This window comes from Phodopus roborovskii, unplaced genomic scaffold (genome assembly GCF_943737965.1).
Source record: "Phodopus roborovskii unplaced genomic scaffold, PHOROB, whole genome shotgun sequence".
In the NCBI taxonomy this organism is placed as follows: Eukaryota; Metazoa; Chordata; class Mammalia; order Rodentia; family Cricetidae; genus Phodopus; species Phodopus roborovskii.
The window spans coordinates 27,802,640-27,824,696 of record NW_026125281.1 but is presented as its reverse complement, the minus strand read 5'-3'; the positions used below and the strand labels follow the sequence as shown (position 1 = coordinate 27,824,696).

General features: G+C 37.6%; 1 protein-coding gene across 2 annotated transcripts in view; it reads left to right on the top strand.

The window, feature by feature from the left end:
- Positions 1-22,057, top strand: part of Nkain3 (sodium/potassium transporting ATPase interacting 3) — a 640,303-nt gene that overhangs the window by 461,122 nt on the left and 157,124 nt on the right. For both annotated transcript variants that reach the window (XM_051198451.1, XM_051198443.1), the window contains exon 4: positions 2,167-2,364. In XM_051198451.1, the coding sequence (XP_051054408.1) occupies positions 2,167-2,364 (198 nt within the window). The remainder of the gene's footprint in view (positions 1-2,166; positions 2,365-22,057) is intronic.

The following is a 22,057-nucleotide window of genomic DNA, read 5'->3' as shown; positions in this document are numbered from 1 at the left end:
CATTAACCAATAAGAGAAAAATATATACAGAAGGGCAAACCCATCATGGCTCTCTCTTCAGGGTCTGAAGTATGGTCAGAGGTTTAGTGGGAGAGAGGTGAAAGCACACATGTGATGCTGTGCATACAGCCAAAAGTGGACTTCACAGCACCAAGTCCTCACACTATAGCTAGCTTGCTATGCTACAGTAATTTACTTTCCTCGTCCGTGTTAGTTTATTATGACTGTCATAATAACCACAAGTGTGTTGGTCTAAGCAACAGAAATTTCTTCTCCCTCATTTCCAGCATCAGAAATCGGAAATGAGTTTCCTTGCACTGAATTTGTGGTGCTGGCAGTGCTGTGCACAATCTGACTTTGGAGCTGAGGTCTTTGTTTCCTCATTCTCCTGCAGGGAACCACAGCATTTCTTGGCTGTGGCTTGCATCACTCCAATGTCTACCTATATGGGCACACTGACTTCTTTTTCTCTGACTATCTCCTCTCCATTCACCTAACTCTTATGTTACATGTGATTTCACCCAAGAAGGGTGTACACATACTGTAATCTCTCACCACTCTGGAAGTGCTGGTAGCAGGATCAGGAGTTTAAGGCCATTCTTCCATGTACAGCAAGTTTCAGACACCCACAGTTAAGCACTGAGCCTAACTCCTGGAGTCCAGTTGCAGGCAAGGAGGCGTGAACAACAGAAACAGCTGACCTGAAGAAGGGGTCATGGACCTCAGACTCATAGTTAGGAAACTAGCATAGGACCAAACAAGGCCCCCTTAATGTGATGTTAGCTAGGAGGCCTGAGCAGTCTATGGGGCCTCTGGTCGTGCAACAGTACTTACCTCTAGTGCAGGAATGGACTTTGGGAACCCATCCCCTATGGAGGGATACTTCCTTAGCCTAGATACACTGGGGAGGGCCTAGGCCCTGCTCCAAATGATATGGCAGACTTTGATGATCCCCCATGGAAGGCCATACCCTCCCTGGGAAGCAGAAAGGGAAGGGGATGGGGGCAGTCTGTGAGGGGCATGGGAAGAGGGGAGGGAGAGGGAATGGGATTGATATGTAAAACAAGATTGTTTCTAATTTAAATTAAAAAGAGAGAAACAAGAGTCAGACTCACAGATAAGAAAGGAGGGAGGGAAAGAGAGATAGAGGGAGGGAGGGAGGGAGGGAGGGAGGGAGGGAGGGAGGGAGGGAAAACTTTACTGGTGACCTCCCAGATATTTCAGTATAACAACCTGACTTCTGATTCTTAACTAAATCATGACTGAAAAGGTTTTGTTTCATTTTCTTAACTGATATATAAGATAAAATTAGCAGATTCCAGAAACTTCACATACATTTTATAGGGAATAATTATTCACAGAATTATAAATTGTTGATAATAATATATACATGGACTTTCATATGATTTCATATGCATATATTCTACCAAACAATAATTGAAAATAGTGAAGACAAAACCTACAGAACAAGTGTAAACAATTTTCTCATTATTTCCTCAACCGCTTACATGGAATTTACCTTTTATTAGGCATTATATTATAAAATACAGAGATGAATTGAATTTAGATAAAATAACTATAGTTTATATGTAAACATTGTACTATTATGAGTTTACATACATTTAGTATCTGTAGAGAATTCTGAACAAATTCCCTACGAGATTCCCTCAAAGAAAGCTACAATGTATGAAATTCTCATACAACACCATCTAATGTGCAATGAAACACTCAGTAAATATGAATTTAGGATGATGAAGTCAATGATATCACAGCAGAAAATGTACCCAAAAAATCTGTGAAAGCAAACTACCCTCTCCTGGATTTTTGATGTGTGCAAACCTTACAAAGCTAATGTTATCCAAAGGACTATATCTCTACATGAAATGATAAAAACTCAGTAGTGTATGTATGTAATATGCACAGTCACTTTTGGCTTTGGATTTTCTTCTCTTCATTTGAAACCAAAGTGCTTTCAGCGCTCCCACATATACTGAACTCTTTCCAATGTCCAAGCAAGAAGAATGAGGTAATGAGATTGTCTCTTTTGTTCTCTATGATGTAATGAGATTGTCTCTTTTGTTCTCTATGATGTAATGAGATTGTCTCTTTTGTTCTCTAGGATGTAATGAGATTGTCTCTTTTGTTCTCTTGTCTACTGCCCTGTAGGACACAGATCTGATGACATTCAACATCTCTGTACATCGGTCATGGTGGAGGGAACATGGACCTGGTTGTGTCCGGAGAGTGCTTCCCCCATCAGCCCATGGCATGATGGATGACTACACATATGTCTCAGTCACGGGCTGTGTTGTCGATTTCCAGTACCTAGAGGTCATCCACAGTGCTGTACAAATACTGCTATCTGTAAGTATCAATTTGTATTTTCTTATATGACATAGAGTCTTCTTTGTTGATATCTAGTATCAGCAACCTGGTAGATAGTGCCTCATATAAGCGCACAAAAACATTAACACCAGAAACAGCAGCACTCGTGGAGTCATTAATGATGCGTAACAGCTGGCTGTCTCATTTTTCTTCACATTCAGACATTTTGTTTAGAGCCAAGTATTTACTATGATTTCTAACTTGAGACCCATGCAGTGAAATAGCATCATCACCACCCAAAGTAATCCATTACCCACTAGGCACTGCAAACTATGCTGCTAATGCATTCTTCAAATAGTGTGTTCCAGTTCCCAAAGAAGGATGGAAAGACTTCCAATGGCTTGCTGACCACTGTGTGCCCCATGTTTCAAATCATTATTGCTTAAGAAATAAGTCCCACCAGCAACACTTAACATTTGGTGTCACAGAGGAATTGGCTTGATTATAGCACAAAAAGTATTATGTACCTGGAATTCTGTAAGGTAATTTCTTTCCATGAGACATTCTGACTATTGTGTGGAGTGGAATTATTTAAAATGCATAACATCAAGAACAATGTACAGTGATTTGTTTTCTTTTTGAGATGAGATTTCACTATGTAGCTCTGGCTGGAGTGCAACTCTCCATGTTAGATCAGACTTGTCTTGTGCTTACAGACCCACCTGCCTCTACCTCCCAAGTACTGTAATTAAAGGGGTGTGTCACCATGCCCAGATAAATACAATGTATCTTTGAGACCCATTCAGGACTTAATATTTTAGTAAGAGACAAAGTATAATATAACTGTGGTCAACTTTATTTTACACAGACAATACCCACTATTTGACACAACAAAAGACACTGTCAGGGAACCTCCTTTTAAAGGTCCATCAAGGATTTAGCTTCCTCTAAGTTTTTACAATTTTTCTCTACAAGTATCATTTCCTACACAATTGTATCAATCTTTACTTTTTTCTCCCTCTTGTCCTTCTTTAATCTAGAAGTTTCAAATAAAACCAATAAAACACATGTGACTAAATCTTTGCTTTAAAAATCTGGAAACTAGCATTCTCTTGAGATTCTTCAGCATGGTTTAAGTTATAAAAGAACTAACAATTTAAAATAGAATCCAGTTACAGAGAGGGAGAAGTGATGAGCAAAGGGATCAAGATCAGGCTGGAGAAACCCACAGAATCAGCTGACCTAAACAAAGGGGAGCTCTTGGGTCCCAGTCTGATAGCTGGGAACCAGCATAGGACCAACCCAGACCTCCTGACATGGGTGATAGTTAGGACTGGGCAGTCTTAGGGACTCTAGTAATAGATCAGTATTTATTCCTAGTATAGAATGTACTTTGGGAGCCCATTCCACATAGAGGGATACTTTCTCAGCCTAGACACATGGGGGGAAGGCCTAGGTCCTGCCCCAAATGATATGACAGATTTTGAAGACTTCCGGAAGAAGGCAGAGAGGGGAGCAGAGAGGGGATGGGGTGGGGGTTGGTGAGGGGGACAAGGGAGGATGGGAGAGTGAGGGAACTGGGATTGACATGTATGACATGTAAAACAACCTTGTTTCAAATTTAAAGAAAAAAAATCATTTAACTAACTATTCTGAGGTTTCATGTTAATGTTTTAAGCCAAAACATTTTTCTAGACTTATATATGGAAAAATAAATCCATTTAAAATGTTCATAATAAATTGCTAAACCATTTTGTGAAATGATAACACATTTTCCAAAGCTTTACAATGCAACAGAATGTGGGAACCAAAAAACCATTTCCCCAGAGTAACTCCAACCTAAATGCAGAGCAAGGTAAGAGCATTTGATAAGAAGCAGGGATGGCTCATAAAGCATACCTAAAAGGAAAAACTAAATAAGCCACATATGTTGCCACCTAAATGTATTTATCAATAGTAAATGAATTTCTTAATAAAGGCTGCCACCGTACATTCATAGTTCTGATAGTGTTATTCGGCCGTTAGGAAATTAACAGATTAGCCATTGCTCTCTGAGGTTTCTTGTGTAATACATTTGCAAGATGAAATATCTTTTTACATTGAAATATAATGCACTCTGATTCTTTTTCACAACTATAGGATTATAGTAGACCCTTCCCATAAACAGGGACTACTTGAAGACATCTAGAAAATTCCTGATTACTACAACATACTGACAGCCTGTCATTCACAGATATTCCTGGATGTGCCTACCTATGGATACAATTTAATTAGGCTCAGTATAAGATTAACAGCAATAATTTGCATTAGATCTTAGCAACCCCAGCATGTTTTGTTGTTGTTGTTGTTTTGTTTTTGTCTTTTTGTTTTTTGGTTTTTTTTTTTTTCTCTTTTGCTTGCTTTAAGTCAAGAACCTACAACTTTCACTTATAGGAAGTATTTTATGTCTTTTCTGGTTTCTCTGAGTTTTCAAAACCAATGAGAACAAACTGCCATAGAATGGCTACCAATCCAATACCTCAGACAGAGTGTAGTGAACAGAGCAAGGATACACTGGAGGGAGGGTTAATTCATATCCAAGGATGGTTGAAGGGGAACAGTGAGGTTTCATCACAACAATACTGAAAACTAGGCGCTGTTTAAAATATTCAGATTGTCAGTTTCTAGAACATTCTGCTTAGTAGTTTTAAATAGAAATTGGCTGAAGGTAACCACAACTATAGATAAAATGAACCTAATTTTGTACATTATATATTATTGTTGAGGTTAATTGTTTCATGGTGGAGTATGGGCACTATTATAATAATGTCTTAAATTGTGATCATACAAAATTGTCACTGTATCCTATATTTATTGACTTCTTTGTGCTGATTGGCTAAAATGATGGTGGCAATATTTAACACTCTATCAGGGTTGGGCTGATAGCAGTCAAAAGAAAGAGAAAGCTCTTTGATAGAACACAGAGTTCTGGAGACTCAGCTATACTGGGGATTACATTCCTAACTACTGGATAGATTAAAAACATCTAAATGAACCTAGGAAATGAATATTGTCATAGATTATGTAGATGTTTGGGAGAGGGCATCCAAGGATTTCAGGGCAGCCATTCTCCACTAAATTAGAGGAAAATATTTGAATGATCTGCCAATGGATATAACTCTGCTGGTAAATTGAACAACTCTGCATTTAAATTATTGCTTAGAAGGGAAGAAAGGAGTACCTAATCAAAGCTTTCACAAAACTACAAAAATTTGATAGAAATGACAAAACTGAGATCTAGCTAAGATGATCATAGGCCAGATTCTAAACATATACACACAATCAAAATCACACATGCACATACACACACACACACACACACACACACGCCTGCACACACACGTGCGCACACGCACACATGCACATGCGCACACACACACACACACACACACTGCAATATACATGCACTCCTTTCTTAGAAGCAGGAGTTGAATAGTACAAGGCTGAGCAAAGGTTCTTCTTGCCCTCATTCAGTAGGGCTACTATAAATTGTCAGCAATATGGAGCTGAAGATCTTTTCAAGGCAATGTGCCAAGATGACAAACCAAAATCTGTGGCTGTGGTCCAGCTGTAGGATGATCTCCATTCCTCCCCACAAACCTGGCTGTCAAGTCCTCACTTTTGTGTTCACTTCCCCTGTCAGGAATGCCAAAGTAATCTTGTAGAGCCAGATTCTGCCCCACCTGCCACCCAGGACCCTTCTCCTAGGAAGATTATTACAAACCGCTAATCTAATCACTCTGTTCTTTCTCCTGGGAGCCTGGAAAGATGTTGAAAACTCACAATGTCTAACTCTCTTTGGAACTAATTTTACATATATTGTCTTGAGTACTTGGGCACTCAAGATATTTCCTGTTGGGTCTTACTTATGGTGACTCTCATTACTTCACATCTTAGAAGTCAGTCTTCATGGTTGGAGCTGTGGTCAGAGCTCTGAGAATCAGGTTTTTTGTTTTCTTTTTTTGTTTGTTTGTTTTTTTATCATCCCCATATTCTCTGAAATATTATTCTCTTGCACATTTTCATCTGTCCTTGTTCTCAAACACATATATCACATGCATTCAGCCTAAATATACATTAAAGCTGCATATAGATGGGTGTAAAATAGCCTTAGACTACCCGTACAATCTTTGTCTTCAAAAGGCTATAGAGATAGCATCTCCTGCCTTGATTTCACAGCAACAGTCACAATAGCACTAAAGCTAATTCAGTACTGTATGCTCATGCAGTACGAAAGCAAGTGAAACCCAAAATTTTTAATTAAGCTCCTATTGGTTTTATACCATCAAAAAGGTAACCATAGTTAAAATGTGCCTCTTTCTCTCTCCCCCCTCTCCCTCTTCTCCTTCCCCTCTCTCCCTTGCATTTGCTTGACACTGCACTTAATGTTCTACAAGTATGAACTCAGTCATCAAAATAGTCCATTGTGTACGTGTCATTACAGTCATTACACTCAAGAAAATGAGACTTACAGAAAGGTAAATGAATGCGAACCTCAGACCAAGATAGATGACTCTAGACTTCATTGTAACACAAAAATTAAAAGACCCAGTGATGACATTGGGGTTAAAACTTCAAGCTGAATATCAGAAAAGCAAAGCAGCTGGCCACTAGCTCTCACCTCAAGCTCAGGCTGAAAGGGCTGATCCACAATTGAGCTCTTCGCCTAGTCTCAAACTGTAACCTTCCCCTCATCATGGCTGGAGAATGAATGCCTCTCTGAGACCTTGCTTCTGTATTATATAATTCCCTAATGTTGGGATTAAAGGTATGAGCTATAATTCTCTTTTACACTCATTCACCCTTGTGTAGATCTGGTGCCATAGGACTCACAGAAACGGGTCTATCTCTTACTCCAGAGTCCTACGATTAAAGGTGTGTACCACCCACCTCCCAGCTTCTGGCTGCTGGGATTAAAGGTGTATGCCTGACTTCTATGGCTTGTGGCTGACTTTACTTTTCTGAATCCTCAGGCAAGCTTTAATAAATCATAAGTAATATATCACTACACTCCATGCTCTTACCCACACTACTAAGTACCCTTGTGTCATGGTGAAAGAAGGCGTTTACTTTCCTGCAATCTATTGCTGAGCTGAGTTTTAAACCCATAGAGGAATGAGGTTGGGTAACTCCTGTCGGGATCGTGGTTTTACTTGGCAGCTCCATGAATTAAAAATATATCTGTGTGTCAGAGATGTATAGGGTGAGAATGAAGAAATGGCTCAACCACTGAAGTGCCTGCCACAGAACCATGAGGACCTGAGTTTGGATTCCTAGCACACATGTAAAGCTTGGGGTGGTCATACCTGGGAAGAGACGGCAAATCCCTGTAGCTCCCTAGCCAGCTAGTCTAGCCAATGAGTGATCACTGGGATTAGTGAGAGACCAAATCTCAAAGGACAAGCTGGAGAGTAATTCAGGGAAACACCTAGCTTCAACCCCCTGACTTTACTACACCTGTTTGCACATGTAGACACGGATGCACAAGGGCATGCCCACCAGTTTGCAAGACACATGCATGTGCATACAAGTGTTGGGTGATATTTTGATTGCATTCTGATAATAAAATGTGTTTTGAGTCAGAGGATGGAGCTAGCTGTTTGCTGACTAAAATTAACCATAGAGATATTGGATCGAGGGCAGATAGGAGACAGGAAGTAATAAGACTGAGAGAGGATCTCAAGCCTTTTGGATGGAGGAACAGAAGAGATGGGAATTCATTGGTGGCTGCTCTTCTACTACACTGACCATTCAGGTTCTTACCCCAATGTCTGACTCACAAATTTTTATTAATAAAGAACAATTAGATAACCTCTTCACCTAGAGCCCAATATAAGGCACAAAAGTACGAGACGGTCACTCACCCCTGGCTTTGCAGCTTCCTCAGCCATAGCCACATCCACCAGAGTCAGCTGGCTTTTCCTCCTTCGCCCCAAACCCTCTGCGAAGGACTGGGAATTTCCTGTTGCAGACTCTACAGCAGGCTTCAGCTACCGCCCAGACTCCAGAGGTCCTAAACTCCATGGATGCCTGGGCTCCAAAAGCTGTGAGAGCAGGCCACCCACCACTGGCCGACTCTGCCTTCAGGAGCTCTGCATTACTTCTGATGGTCCACACATGCTTCTTCTCCACATTCCCCTATGTCTGCTTTTCAGATGGCTGGCCCCTGGGCTCCTTCTCTCCATGGGCTGTGTGCTTCCCTGCCCCACCTCCTCATACTAGATTAGCTACCTTGACACCCACTGAGGCTTCTATTGTTCCCACTGCCACACACTCTCAGCTCAGAGCTACACATGAGCAGTGCCTGTTGCCCTCAGCCAGGCTGTCAACCACCTATGTTCTCTACCCAGCCAGGTTATGCAGCAATAGCCAGCTTCACACTTCCCTGTCCTCACAACTGGAAATTCTTAAAGGCGGGAATTAGTTTTGCTTTGTTTTTTGTTTGTTTGTTTAAGATTTTCCCCACATTAAACATGCAAAATATTATGATACACAAAGTTGGGCCTCTATATAGTTCCACAGTGGATGGTTTGAAAAATGGAACAGTTAATGAAAGGATAATCATCTTATCTGGGATTGACACAATGTCAATAATCATTTTGGTAACTGTTGTTTTATCCCTTTGGGGGGAAAAAGTCGTTTAATATCAGTGCCAAATATAAAAAAAAAAATACTGATAAGTTGCTTGGAAAGACAGACTAGTGGAACTAAGAAAATATTCAAGCAGAGACAGTGGAATTTAAAGCAGACACCATTGCATTATGAAACTGAAGGGGAGAAGCCCAAAGTATAAGAAAACCAACCTTATTTATGCAGTTACTATTCAAGAACAACACAGATGATAATCATTCTCAGGGCCATTCAGAAGTTAATGGGGATCCTACAGAAATATTAGATTTCAAGATATTTGAGGAAGCAATAGTTTCACATGGTATGCATTTACCTTTTGTGAAACAGATGTTAAATTCACAGGCCACACAGAACAGAATTATTACATAGGACTGGAAGATTTAGTTACAGCAGTATTGGAAGCTGTTCCTCAGTTAAAATGGAGAACATGGTGGAGAAACGAAGCTTGGGTCATTAAGCAGAAAGATAGGGATAGAGGTTATGAGATTTTCCAAGGGCCATTATGCTGATGTGGAAAGACAGATTATATTTAATGATCACCCCTGGGCCCTGTGCCATACAGCTGCTTTGAATGCTCGATGCAACATTGAAGAATCAGGAAAGAGGACTGAGCCCTTTAGTAAAACAATACAGGGCCCCCAAAAATGCTTTCACTAATTGTTTACAAAGATTGACTTCAGCTGTAAATATAATATCACATCTGAAAGTTAGATGACTATTAATTGAATCTTTAACTTTTGAAAAATGATCATTCAGAATGTAAGAGGGTGGTCAAGTGTATAAAGGCAAGATCAGCCCCCATAGATGAATGGAGCTGAAATACACCTGCTATCGGATCTCACACTTATGACACTTGGATAGAGAAATGATACCTAAAAAATTTAAGAAAAATCAAAAGGTTAGATGTTTTAATTGTGGTAAACCAGGTCATCTGAAAAGGGATTGTAGGCAAGAAATTCCTAGAACCAATGTTTTTTCTAGAGAGAATCCAAAAAGAAGGACCTAATCTTCTGGAAATTCAGAAGTTGTGATCAAAGCTTACGTTGGATTAATGAATACAGATCAACACAGAACAGGCAATGTAACCCTTTGCATTGGGAAACACTTCTCATAGGCTCCATATCAAATTTGGTTCAATTGTCGGCTTTGGGGAAACACCTCCACAGAGCTTAAAGGACTTAATGGCTGTTATGAAAACCATACTGCTCTGGAAGACAAGACAGGTTAAGAAAAAACAAAATTTTCAGGAGAAACAATGAAAGCAAATATTTTAGCAAATTTCTATAAATGATCAAAAACTAAAGTTAAAAATATAAATAAATGACATTGTATTTGAGGGTTTAGTAGATATAGGTGAACATGTAACAATAATTGCACTAAAATCTTGGCATCCAAATTGGCCTCTTCAGGAGATAAATGTTATGCTTCAACCATTTAGGTTGTACATAAACAAGCTACAGCAGCTACTAATCTTTCAAAGGTATCAACAACTCTACCTTTAAAATGGTTAACTGATAAAACTATCTGGGCAGAACAATGACCTTTGACATTAAAAGAAATTACAGGCCTTAGAACAGCTGATACAGGAGCAGCTAAATTCTCAACATACCAAAGAATTGACCAGTCCTTGAAATTCTCCTGTATTTGTCATTATACTACATATACAGATATTACACACATGTCCACCTTGTGTCTGTACCCAATATTTTTAAGTTGGACTGTGTGGTTTGTTGATGTCTGGTTTCTTGAGTTCTTTATATATTTTGGATATTAGCCCTCTATCAGATGTGATGTTAGTGAAAATAATTTCATGCCTTCTTTCAATTAACAGCATTTTTAAGGTTTATGACCACATTCACTTTTATTGCTGAATAATATTCTATCATACACTCGATTTTAATTCTTAAGACTGATATAGACACACATGATATTGGGCCAGATTTTCAGAACTATAATTCAAATTAATATGGCATTTGCCTTCCCAATGATAAACTCCAAGTGGAATTTCAGCATTCTATCATGTACCTGTATATGTAGCATCATTTATCGTCTTCTGGAAATATCTGGTTTACAGATAGAAAAATTGTTCTTATTAAGCTGCTTAGTCTTGTGTAAAAATAACATTGATATTATCCATCATTTTCTACAGGTTTTATGGATTTTAATTATTTAAAGCATGTGAATATTTAAAGATCAGATTTATTTTGTTTCATATTCATAATAAAATGAACAAGGTAGGATTTTATTCTGAATGTTAATCAGCTCTAACAGCCTTCAAAACTCTCTTGTCATTTCCAAACAATGAAATTCATTTTCCTAAACTTCATTGCCCATAAGTACCCTAGACATGCATGCCAGTTTTTATAAATTATTACTCTCCTACTATTTTAAAGTGATCTGCTAGACATTGTTAAATGCAAAGGTGAGTTATGATATTCTGTAGACTTAAATACAGCTTTATCAGAGAAAGCCAAAGTTTAATTGTGCCAGAAACCATATCTGGCACAAAATCCATTAATACAGAAAATATAAAATCTGTTAAATGATTAATCAAGACAAACATTGGGGATATGGGCTTTTAGTGGCATTAGAGGCAAAAAAATTAATTTTATTGACATTTTACTTTGGGTAATTTAATGTCATTTGGATGTTGGCAGACTTTCATCTTTATCTCTTGGCTAGAATAACTATTAGGTTGAAAAAGTAGCTATTCATAATAGTGACATTATTTCAAAAGCATTTACTTCTAAACAAAATTTTGTATAAATTTCATGGGAAAAAAATTGCCATTTCACATTTTGTATTCTTTCTAATTGATAAGAAGTTTAATTCATTCAAAAACACTAGTAACTCCATGCCTTCCACAAAATGCTGTGGTAAGAGTCTGGGTTAATGGATTAAAGATAAATTAATTTGAACCTGCTGTTATCCTTGCTGTATTATGTTTTGATCTATTGCAGGAAATCATGAAAGCAATAAACTTTCTTAACTTCAGACATAAAATGAATATTAATGCTAAATACTTACCATTAATTGATTTCATTACATACTTAATTAGAAAATTAATTTCTACGTGCCATTAGAAACTATAGGCAAAAGTAGAATTCAGAGAAGCTGTAATGTTTACCTAAAAGAATTCCACATAATTCCATGAAGAGAAATAAAACTAAAAGTTTAGGAGAAAGGGAGAGTCTTGGTCTGAACAGTGGCTTAAAGCTGGAAGGAAAGAGTGCTTACAAGAACAGAGGTTTGAATACTATGTTAATAATGTACTGTTTCCATTGAGGAGATTCACTCTTAATTCCGAGTATTAATGCTTCTAAGAAATTCTGCTACTGAAATAAAGTAATCACAAAAACAAAAACCAAGATGGAGTGAGAAGTATTTCTAGATTAGGGAAGACAGAAGAGAAGCCACAGGATAGAAAAATAAAACTGATCAAAATGAATCTATGGTCCTAGACTAAAGACAGACCACAGAGAGACCTTTATTGAAAGTTGTATTAAAACCAGGAAGTCTGCTGTGAAACAGTCTCTCCTATGTATGGGCACATAAACAAGATGTGAACAATGGCAACCTCAATCAGAATGTGTACATGGAAGGTGGGAAATTGGAGAGATCCTTCCCTAATGACTTCTGTGAGAGGAAGAGTTAGCCTCTCCCAGGGATGAGCACTCTAATTGACTGTCCAAGGTACTGAGCCCTGAAACTTATGTATCCAAATAAGAAAATAGCTTTCAGCAGATTGTATTTATATGTTTGTGCACACATACACATATATGTAACAATAATCAAGGAATAAGAGGCTACCATTTCAGAGTGAAGAGCCATGGGAGTAGATCAAAGGAAGAAATGGAAGGTGGAAAGTGATACAATTCTATTTTAATTAAATGTATACAAATTTAAAATAGATTAAATAAATTTTAAAAGAAATTTGTAATATATCTGTATACCAGAGAACAGAATTATTTCAGTGTTAATTTTCTGGTTATTTTTATCATTATACTATAGCTGTATATGGGATTTGGCTCAAGAATATGTAGGATTCCTTTGTACTCTGTTTTCCAAATTTTCCATAAGTCTGAACTTATTGCAAAATGAAATTTTGAGATTATCAAGATTTTATTTATTGTTCTCATAAGTATTGATGTCTATCTTGCATCCATGCAAGTACAGCACATTCACGCAATGTCCATGGATGCTAAAAGCATGTGTTGAATCCCCTAGAACTTGAGTCGCTGAAGGTTGTGAGCTATCATGTGGGTACTGGGCACAAAACTCGGGTCCTCTGCAAAAGCATCCAGTTTCTTAGTCACTGAGCCATCTTTTCATCCCTGAGACTATTTGTAGAATAATTAAAATTAAATTCCCAAGCAATTTACTCAAAGAAATGGTTTGGCAAACAATAAAAAATAATTTTAAAGAAAACTTAGAATCGGTGGAAATAGATACCCAAGGTAGACCCTAAAACATTGACAAGACTTGCGAGCAAATATTCAAGAAGTGAAGAACAGAGTAGTATTCGTCTTGCATGCCAAAGGAGGGCAGAGCACATAACATTATTGGTATTGGCAAATAACTGGGATACCAGAGCGAATGACAATTATCTGGATGTTTTCTAGATACATTTGACATCTTTGTGTAAACAAAGATATTCACCTGCAGTAATATGCTTGTATAAACATAAAGCTAGTCACTTGCAGTAAGATTTGTGTTTATACATAAAGGCAGTCACCGACAAAAGATGTATGCTTATACATAAAGCTAGTAACATGCATAAGATGTGTGTGTGTGTGTGTGTACATAAAACTAGTCACCTGTAGTAATATGCATGCATATACATAAAGCTTGTCTCCTGCAGTATGATGTATACATTTACATAAAACTAGTCACCTGCAAAGATGCTAACATCTTCTCCCTGGCCCCATGACTGACACTTCACTGCCATAAACGTTTAAGAAAATGGAAATAGGCAAAATTATCCAAAATAAATTTATAAGACTACAAATGTGAACTTTTGAGGACACAAATTTATTTTATTATTTCACATAATAGCATTTTCCTTATTAAGGTTGTTGAAAATCTTCACATAAAAATAGCTCCTGGAGATCCTAAGGGTTGAAAAATTCTAGTACCTAATTTTTAATTACTTTACTACTTGCACTCCAATCTAAGTTCCCCCTCCCTCCTCTCTTCTCACTCCCTCAACTCCCATGCCCCCACCTCTCATCTGTTCCTTGGAGAGGATAAGGCCTCTCCTAGGGAGTCTAGGTCCTTCCCATCATCTCATTGAGGCAAGACCAAGTGACCTCTCCAGCCTCTAAACCCCTATGTCTAGGCTGGGCAAGGTATCTCTCCATATAGAATGGGCTCCACTAAATCAGTTTGTGCATTAGTGTTAGATCTTGGATTCACTACCAGTGGCCTCATATATTGTCTCAGTCACACCATTGTCACCTATATTAAGGGAGTCTAGTTCAGTCGTATGCAAGTTCCCCTTTTGTCAGACCTGAGTCAGTGATCTCTCACTAGCTCAGGTCAGGTGAATCTGTGGGTTTCCCCATCATGGTCTTGATTCCTTTGTTCATATTTTTTGCTCCTCCCTCACTTCGATTGTACTCCAGCAGCTTGGCCCATTGGTTATTTGTGGATTTCTGCATCTGCTTCCATTTGTTTCTGAAAGAGGGTTCTAGCTTCTCTGGGATTGTGCATTATAGGCTGGGTATCTTTTGCTTTATGTCTGGTATCCACTTATGAGTGAGTACATACCATATTTGTCTTTCTGGTTCTGGGTTACCTCACTCAGGATGGTTTTTACTAGTTCTGTCCATTTGCCTGAAAATTGTAGGATGTGATTGTTTCTTAACACTGAGTAAATATAAAAATTACCATATTTTCTTTATCCATTCTTCAGTTGGGGTGTCATCTAGGTTGTTTTCAAGATCTGGCTATTATGAATAATATTGTTATGAACATAGTTGGGCAAATGTCCCTGTGGTACAAATGTGTTTCCCTGGGTATATGCTCAGCAGTGGTATTGCAGGGTCCTGAGGTAGGTTGATCACCATACTGATTTCCACAACGTATGTACAAGTTTGTACTCTCACCATCAAAGGAAGAGTATTCCCCTATCTTCCCATCCTCTCTAACATAAGCTGTCATTGGTATTTTTTATCTTAGCCATTCTGATCTGTGTAAGATGAAAGCTCAGAGTGGCTTTGATTTGCACTTCCCTGATGACCAAGGATGTTGACCATTTCCTTATTTATCTTTCCACCATTTGAGATTGTTCTGTTGAGAATTCTCTGTTTAGATCTGTGCTCCATTTTTTAATTGCATTATTTGGTAATTTGATGTATAGTTTCTTGAGCTTTGTATATTTTGACGATCAACCCTCTGTCAGATGTGGTGTTGGTAAAGATCTTTTCCCATACTGTTGGGAACCATTTTGTCTTGTTGACTGTCTTTTGCTTTACAGAAGCTTTTCAGTTTCAGGAGGTCCAATTTATGAGTTGTTGCTCTCAGTTTCTGTGTTACTGATGTTTTATTTAGGAAGTAGTCTCCTGTGGCAATTTGTCCAAATATATTTCCCGCTTTCTCTTTTATGAGGTTCAGTGTGGATGGATTTATATTGAGGTCTTTGATCCATTTAGACTTGAGTTTTGTGCATGATGATAGATATGGATCTATTTGCATTCTTTTACATGTTGACAGCCAGTTATACCAGCACCATTTGTTAAATATGTTTTCTTTTTTCTATTTTATATTTTTAGGTGTTCATAGGTGTGAGGGTTGATATAGGGGCTTCAATTTGATTCCATCAGTTCACTTCTCTGTTTTTATGCCAATTCCAAGCTGTTTTCAATACTTAGTGATACCACCAGATAATCCTTTATTTTACAGGATTGTTTTGGGTATCCTGAATTTTTGTTATTCCATATGAAGCTCAGTATTGTTCTTTCAAGGTCTGTGAAGAATTGTGCTGAAATTTTGATGGGAATTGCATTGAATTTATAGATTACTTTTGGTAGGATTGCCATTTTTACTATGTTGATCTTACCTATCCAAGAGCATGGGAGATCGTTCCATTTTCTGACATCTTCTTTAACTTCTTCCTTTAAAGACTTGAAATTCTTGTCATACAGGTCTTTCACTTGTGTGGTTAGAGTTATCCCAAGATATTTTATGTTAATTTTATATTATTTATGGCCATTGTAAAGGGTGACACTTCTCTGATTTCTTTATCAGTCTGTTTTTCTTCTGTATATAGGAGGGATACTTCTTTTTTTTTTTTAGTTAATCTTGTACCAGGCTACATTACTGAATGTGTTTATCAGTCGTAGGAGTTCTCTGATAGAATTTTTGGGGTAACTTATATAAACTATCATATAATCCGTAAACAACTAGAGTTTGGCTTCTTTTCTGGTTTATATCCCTTTGTTCTCCTTTTGTTGTCTTACTGCTATAGCTAGAACTTCAAGTACTATATTGAAGAGCTATGGAAAGAGTGTACAATCTTATCTTGTCCCTGATTTCAGTGGAATTGCATTGAGTTTCTCTCCATTTAGTTTGATGCTGGCTGTTGGGTTACTGTATATTATCTTTGTTATGTTTAGGTGTGTTCTTTGTATCCCCATTCTCTCCAAGACCTTTATCATGAAGGGGTGTTGAATCTTGTCAAACACTTTTTCAGCATCAAGTGAGATAATCATTTGGTTTTTCTTTTTTTGGTTTGTTTATATGGTGGATTATATTGATGGATTTTTTAATGTTGAACCATCCCTGCATCTCTGGGATGAATCCTACTTGGATATAGTAAATGATTTTTCTGATGTGTTCTTAAATTCAGTTTGCCAGTTATTTTATTGAGTATTTTTGCATCTATGTTCATGAGAGAAATTGGTCTATAATTCTCTTTCTTGATTGTGCCTTTATGGCTTGGATGTCAGTCTAATTGTAGCCTCGTAAAAAGAGTTTGGCAATGTTCCTTCTGTTTTTATTGTGTGGAATAATTTGAGGTGCATTGGTATTGGATCTTCTTTGAACATCTGGTAGAATTCTTTTGTGAATCTATCTGGCCCTGGGCTCTTTCTGGATGGAGACTATTGATAACTATTTCTATCTACTTAGGGGTTATAGGTGTATTTAAGTTGTTTATATGTTCTTGATTTAATTTTGGTATGTGGTACTTAACTAGAAAATTGTCCATCTTCTTAAAGTTTTCCAATTTTGTGGAGTACAGGTTTTTGTGGAGTACAGGTTTTTGAAGTATGACCTGATGATTCTCTGGATTTCCTCAGTGTCTGTTTTTGTTTGCCTTTTCATTTCTTATTTTGTAAATTTGAATATTCTCTCTATGCCTTTTGATTAATTGAATTTCTCAGAGAACCAACTCTCGTCTCATTGATTCTTTTCATTATTTTCTTTGTTTCTATTGTATTGATTTCAGCCATCAATTTGACTATTTCTTGCTGTCTACTCTTTCTGGGTGAGTTTGCTTCTTATTCTTCTAGTGCTTTCGGTTGTTCTGTTAATTCACTAGTGTGGGGTTTTCCAGCTTCTTTCTGTAGGCATTTAGTGCTGTGAACTTTCCTCTCAGCCCTGCTTTCATTGTGTCCCATAAGTTTGGTGATTAAATTTTAGGAAGTCTCTAATTTCATTCTTTACTTCTTCCTTGATCCATTGATGATTCAGTTGATCATCCATGTGTTTGTGGGCTTTCTGAAATTAATGTTGCTGTTGAGTTCTAACTTTAAGCTGTGGTGATCTGATAGGTTACAGGGATTTATTCCAATTTTTTGCATCTGTTGAGGGTTGCTGTGTTACTGAATATATGCTCTGTTTTTGAGAATGTTCCATGAAGTCCTAAAAAGAAAGTATATTCTTTTGTGTTTGGGTGGAATGTCAAGTCCATTTGAGTCATACAGATCTGTCCAGTGGGGTATTGTAGTCTCCCATTATTGATATGTGGGACTTGCTTTGTGATTTAGGCTTTAGCAATGTATCTTTTACATATTCAGGAGCATAGATATTCAGAATTGATGTTTCCTCTTGATGGATGTTTCCTGTGATGAAAATGAAATGCCCTTATCTTTTTTGATTGATTTTAGTTTGAAGTCTATTTTGTTAGATACTAGGATAGCTACATCAGCTTGTTTCTTAGGTCCATTTGATTGGAAAATTTTTTCCCAACCTTTCACTCTAAGGTATTGTCTGTCTATGAGGGTGAGGTGTATTTCTTGTATGCAGCAGAAGGATGGCTTCTGTTTTCATATCCAATCTATTAGCATGTGTCTTTTTATAAGTGAATTAAGACCATTTATATTAATAGATATTAATGACCAGTGGATTGCTAGTTCCTGTCAGTTTTATTTTTGTTGGTGATGGCATTTTGTGTTCAGTTACCTTCTTTGGTATTTGCTACTGTAAGCTCATCTGTTTCCTTTGTTCTTGTGAACATAGTTGATTTCCTTGGGTTGTAATTTTCCTTCTAGTACTTTCTATAGGGGTGGGTTTTTAGATAGATATTGTTTAAATTTAGTTTTATCACAGAATATCTTTTTTCTCCATATGATTATTGAAATCTTTGTTGTGTAAAGTAGTCTGGCCTTCCATCTGTAGTCCTTTGTGTCTGCATAACCTTTGACCTTCTGGCTTTCATTGTTTCCATTGAGAAGTCAGAGGTAATTCTGATAGGTCAGCTTTTCTCCTTTGCAGCTTTTTATATTCTTTCTTTATTCTGTTTGTTTATTGTTTTGATTATCACATAGTGAGAGGACTTTTTTGTTTTGTTTTGTTTTGGTAGTTTATTTGATGTTCTGTAAGCCTCTTGAATTTCATAGACATGTCCTTCTTTAGGTTGGGAAAGTTTTCTTTCATGATTTTGTTGCATATGTTTTCTGTGCCTTTGAGTTGAACTAATACTCCTTCTAACCCTAGGTTTGGTCTTTTCATGGTATCCCAGATTTCATGCGTGTTTTGTGTTAAAGATTTTTTTTATTTAAATTTTTCTTTGACTGATATCTATTTGACCTCTATCATATTTTCAATGCCTGAAATTCTCTCTTCCATTTCTTGTATTCTATTTTTTATATTTGTATTTGTAGTTCCTGATAATTTACACAGTTTTTCCATTTCCAGAATTCCCTCAGTTTGTGTTTTCTTTATTGTTTCTGTTTCACATTTCATGTCTTGAATCATTTCCTTCATTTGTTAATTGCTTTTTCTTGGTTTTCTTTAAGGGATTTGTTGATATCTTCCAATTTTTTGTTTGTCTTTCCTCTATTTCTTTAAGGGAATTTTTCATTTCCTCTTTAAGGGTCTCAGTCATCCTCATAGAGTTATTTTTAGGTCATCTTCTTCTACTTCATCTGTGTTGGGATGTTCAGGTCTTGCTGTTGTAGCACCACTAGTTTCTAATGGTGCCATATTGCTCTTTATATGTTCTTACCTTGTTGTCTACACATCTCTTCCTCTAATTGGCTTAGTTGGAGCTTGCGCTTCAAAAGTTCTCTCTTTCTCCAGTCAGTATATTTGGGGGCTGTGGCTCAGTTGACTGCTCCCTCAGGCACATGTAGAGCAGATCTTTTAGTGAAGGCTTCTCCTGGTGGAAGTGGGCCCAATGCTCCTTGAAATGCAGGTGGATCTACAGCTCCAGTAGATGCTCCTCCTCACACTGGAGGTGTAAATGGGGCTGAAGGTCCAGTGGCCAATGTACTGGTACAGTATCTCTAACCGAGAAATGGCGGTGGACACTGGGTGAGACAGAGGTACTCTTTCCCGAGGAATATTTTGAGATAGTTTCTGGAAGCTGCTGCTGGAAACAGCTGCTGTTGTTTCACCCAGGGATCACTCCTCACTCCTGGGCCTGAGGCTGGGACTTCCCTCTGACACTGCTCCCAAGTCTGAATCTCTTGGCTCCCTTGATGTTGCTCAGGGCCTGAAGCTTGAACCTCCCTCTGCCACTGCTGCTCCGGGCCTGAAACTCAGGACTACCTCTAACACTGCTCCTGGGTCTGAAGTTCTTGGCTCCCTTGATGCTGCTCTGGGTTTGAAGCTCAGACCTGCTCATTATTTTTGGTGAAGACATGGTTACTTATACTCATGTTTTTTTCTACCAGTTGTGAATCAATGAAGAGCTAATATGAGTTGTTTTTTAAATTGAGTTTTCTTTCGGAAAACATACTTGATATAATGGTGTATTATAAGGACAATATAGAATACTGAGGAAAGAGTTGTTCTAGAGAACTAGACATAAAATGTTTATCTTAGATATTGGAACTTTGCCAATCTGTTCCTCCTGGGACAGCCAGAAATTGCTAACAAAGTTGAAGTAAGTACCTTGTAGAATTTATTTTAAGAGACAAGTTGGAGTTGAGAGGACAGCCCTACAAACACAATAGAGCCCTTAATAGTGTGTGCAAGATGCAATTGAAGAGACATTTTGGACAGAGGCCAAATCAGGAGACCGTGATCAGCAATGGAAAGGAAATCTCAAATACAAGACCTCAATTCAAGTGACAAGTACAATTGTAGTAATTTTACAGAAAGAGGGAAAATGATGAATACATATTACTTGAAACTAAATATAACTCATTTAAGTTTATGCAATTTAAAAAAAATCACATGAGCCAGACATGGTGGCATACTCGAAGCAGAGTCATATATGTCCCTGTGAGTTCAAGACCAGTCAGGTCTATATAGTGAGTTTCAAGCCAACCAGGGCTACATAATGAGATCCTCTTTCAGGAAAAAAAAAAGAAAGAAAGGGAAGAAAAGGGAGAAAGAAGGAAGAGAGGGAGAGAGATCATATAATAAAACTAAACAAATGTTTAATTTGATGAGGGGAGTAAAAGGAATATTCCTAACACGCAGGGACCTAGGAGTGTCCTGGGAAGCAATGACACCTCTAAAACAGCCATGTGAGAATAGGGATATGACTACAAGTAAAGAGTGAGATGTTGCTGGGGATGTTATACCTACTATATCCTACTATTGCTTACTCTCAATTCACTCCTATTTTCTTACGTATCTTTATATAGAATACAAAATACAATGAATTTTGCTTCTATATTTTTTAATTCAAAGATGCCTTAGCACCTTGCTACTGACATAAAAAGTCAGTATATGTTTCACCTGTTATTTATGCATGGGTAAACAAAACTGAGGTGTTACCGGAAAAGATGCAAAGGTGATATGAATGGACCTGAACTACAGTGTAAAAAAAAAAAAAGTGACTTTTGTAGGTAGGGGTAGGTGAACACAGAGCATCTTAGTCAACCTGATCTTGCTACCCTGGAATGTGACTGTCTGCACGTGTCTGCACATCCCAGACAATGTAGAATTCTGTTTCCTTGTTCTAATTTGATGTATGTCTCCATCTTGCTACTAGACCAATGTAAGATGGCATTTTTTTTCCAGACTGTCAGAAAAGATGCATCTCTGGAACTTTTTAGGTACTATAGAGCAGGTTTCATGACAGGCTCTAGACTATTTGATAATATTATTTGTATGTGTGAGAGAGTTTCTACTAAAACTTGATTGATTTATGCTGACAAGGTTACAGGTAAGAAAAACATCATTCCTTGACTTCCTCCAAATAACTCCCTTGACAAAAGACTGCTCAAGTTACTAAAGTGGTTTAGTCAATGCTTGTCAGAGTGGGCATTCTTGTGAAGACATGAATGAACTCATTTGATGAGTAATGTTAATTATATTCCAGAATAAACAAATATTCACTTGTGTGGCTAGGTTTGGGACAGTGATGGAAAGAATGATCTAATCTGAAGCCAGAGAAACAGGCCTGAAGACAAAGGTACAAGACCTGTACATTATAATGCCATCTTGGCTCTGAGGGGGACAAGAACGTATAGAGTGACCCTGACTCAGAAAGCCAAGAATAGAGGGGGAGGAGGGAAGAAGTTGGGGGGAGATGAGACACAGAATGTGAGTTGGACTTTAGAAGGGTACACTCATGAGGAAAGCACCATTTGTGTTTAAGAAAGTGACTTTGAACATTTATAGAGAATGGATGGAAGAGGGAGAAAAGTAGAAGCAAATAAAT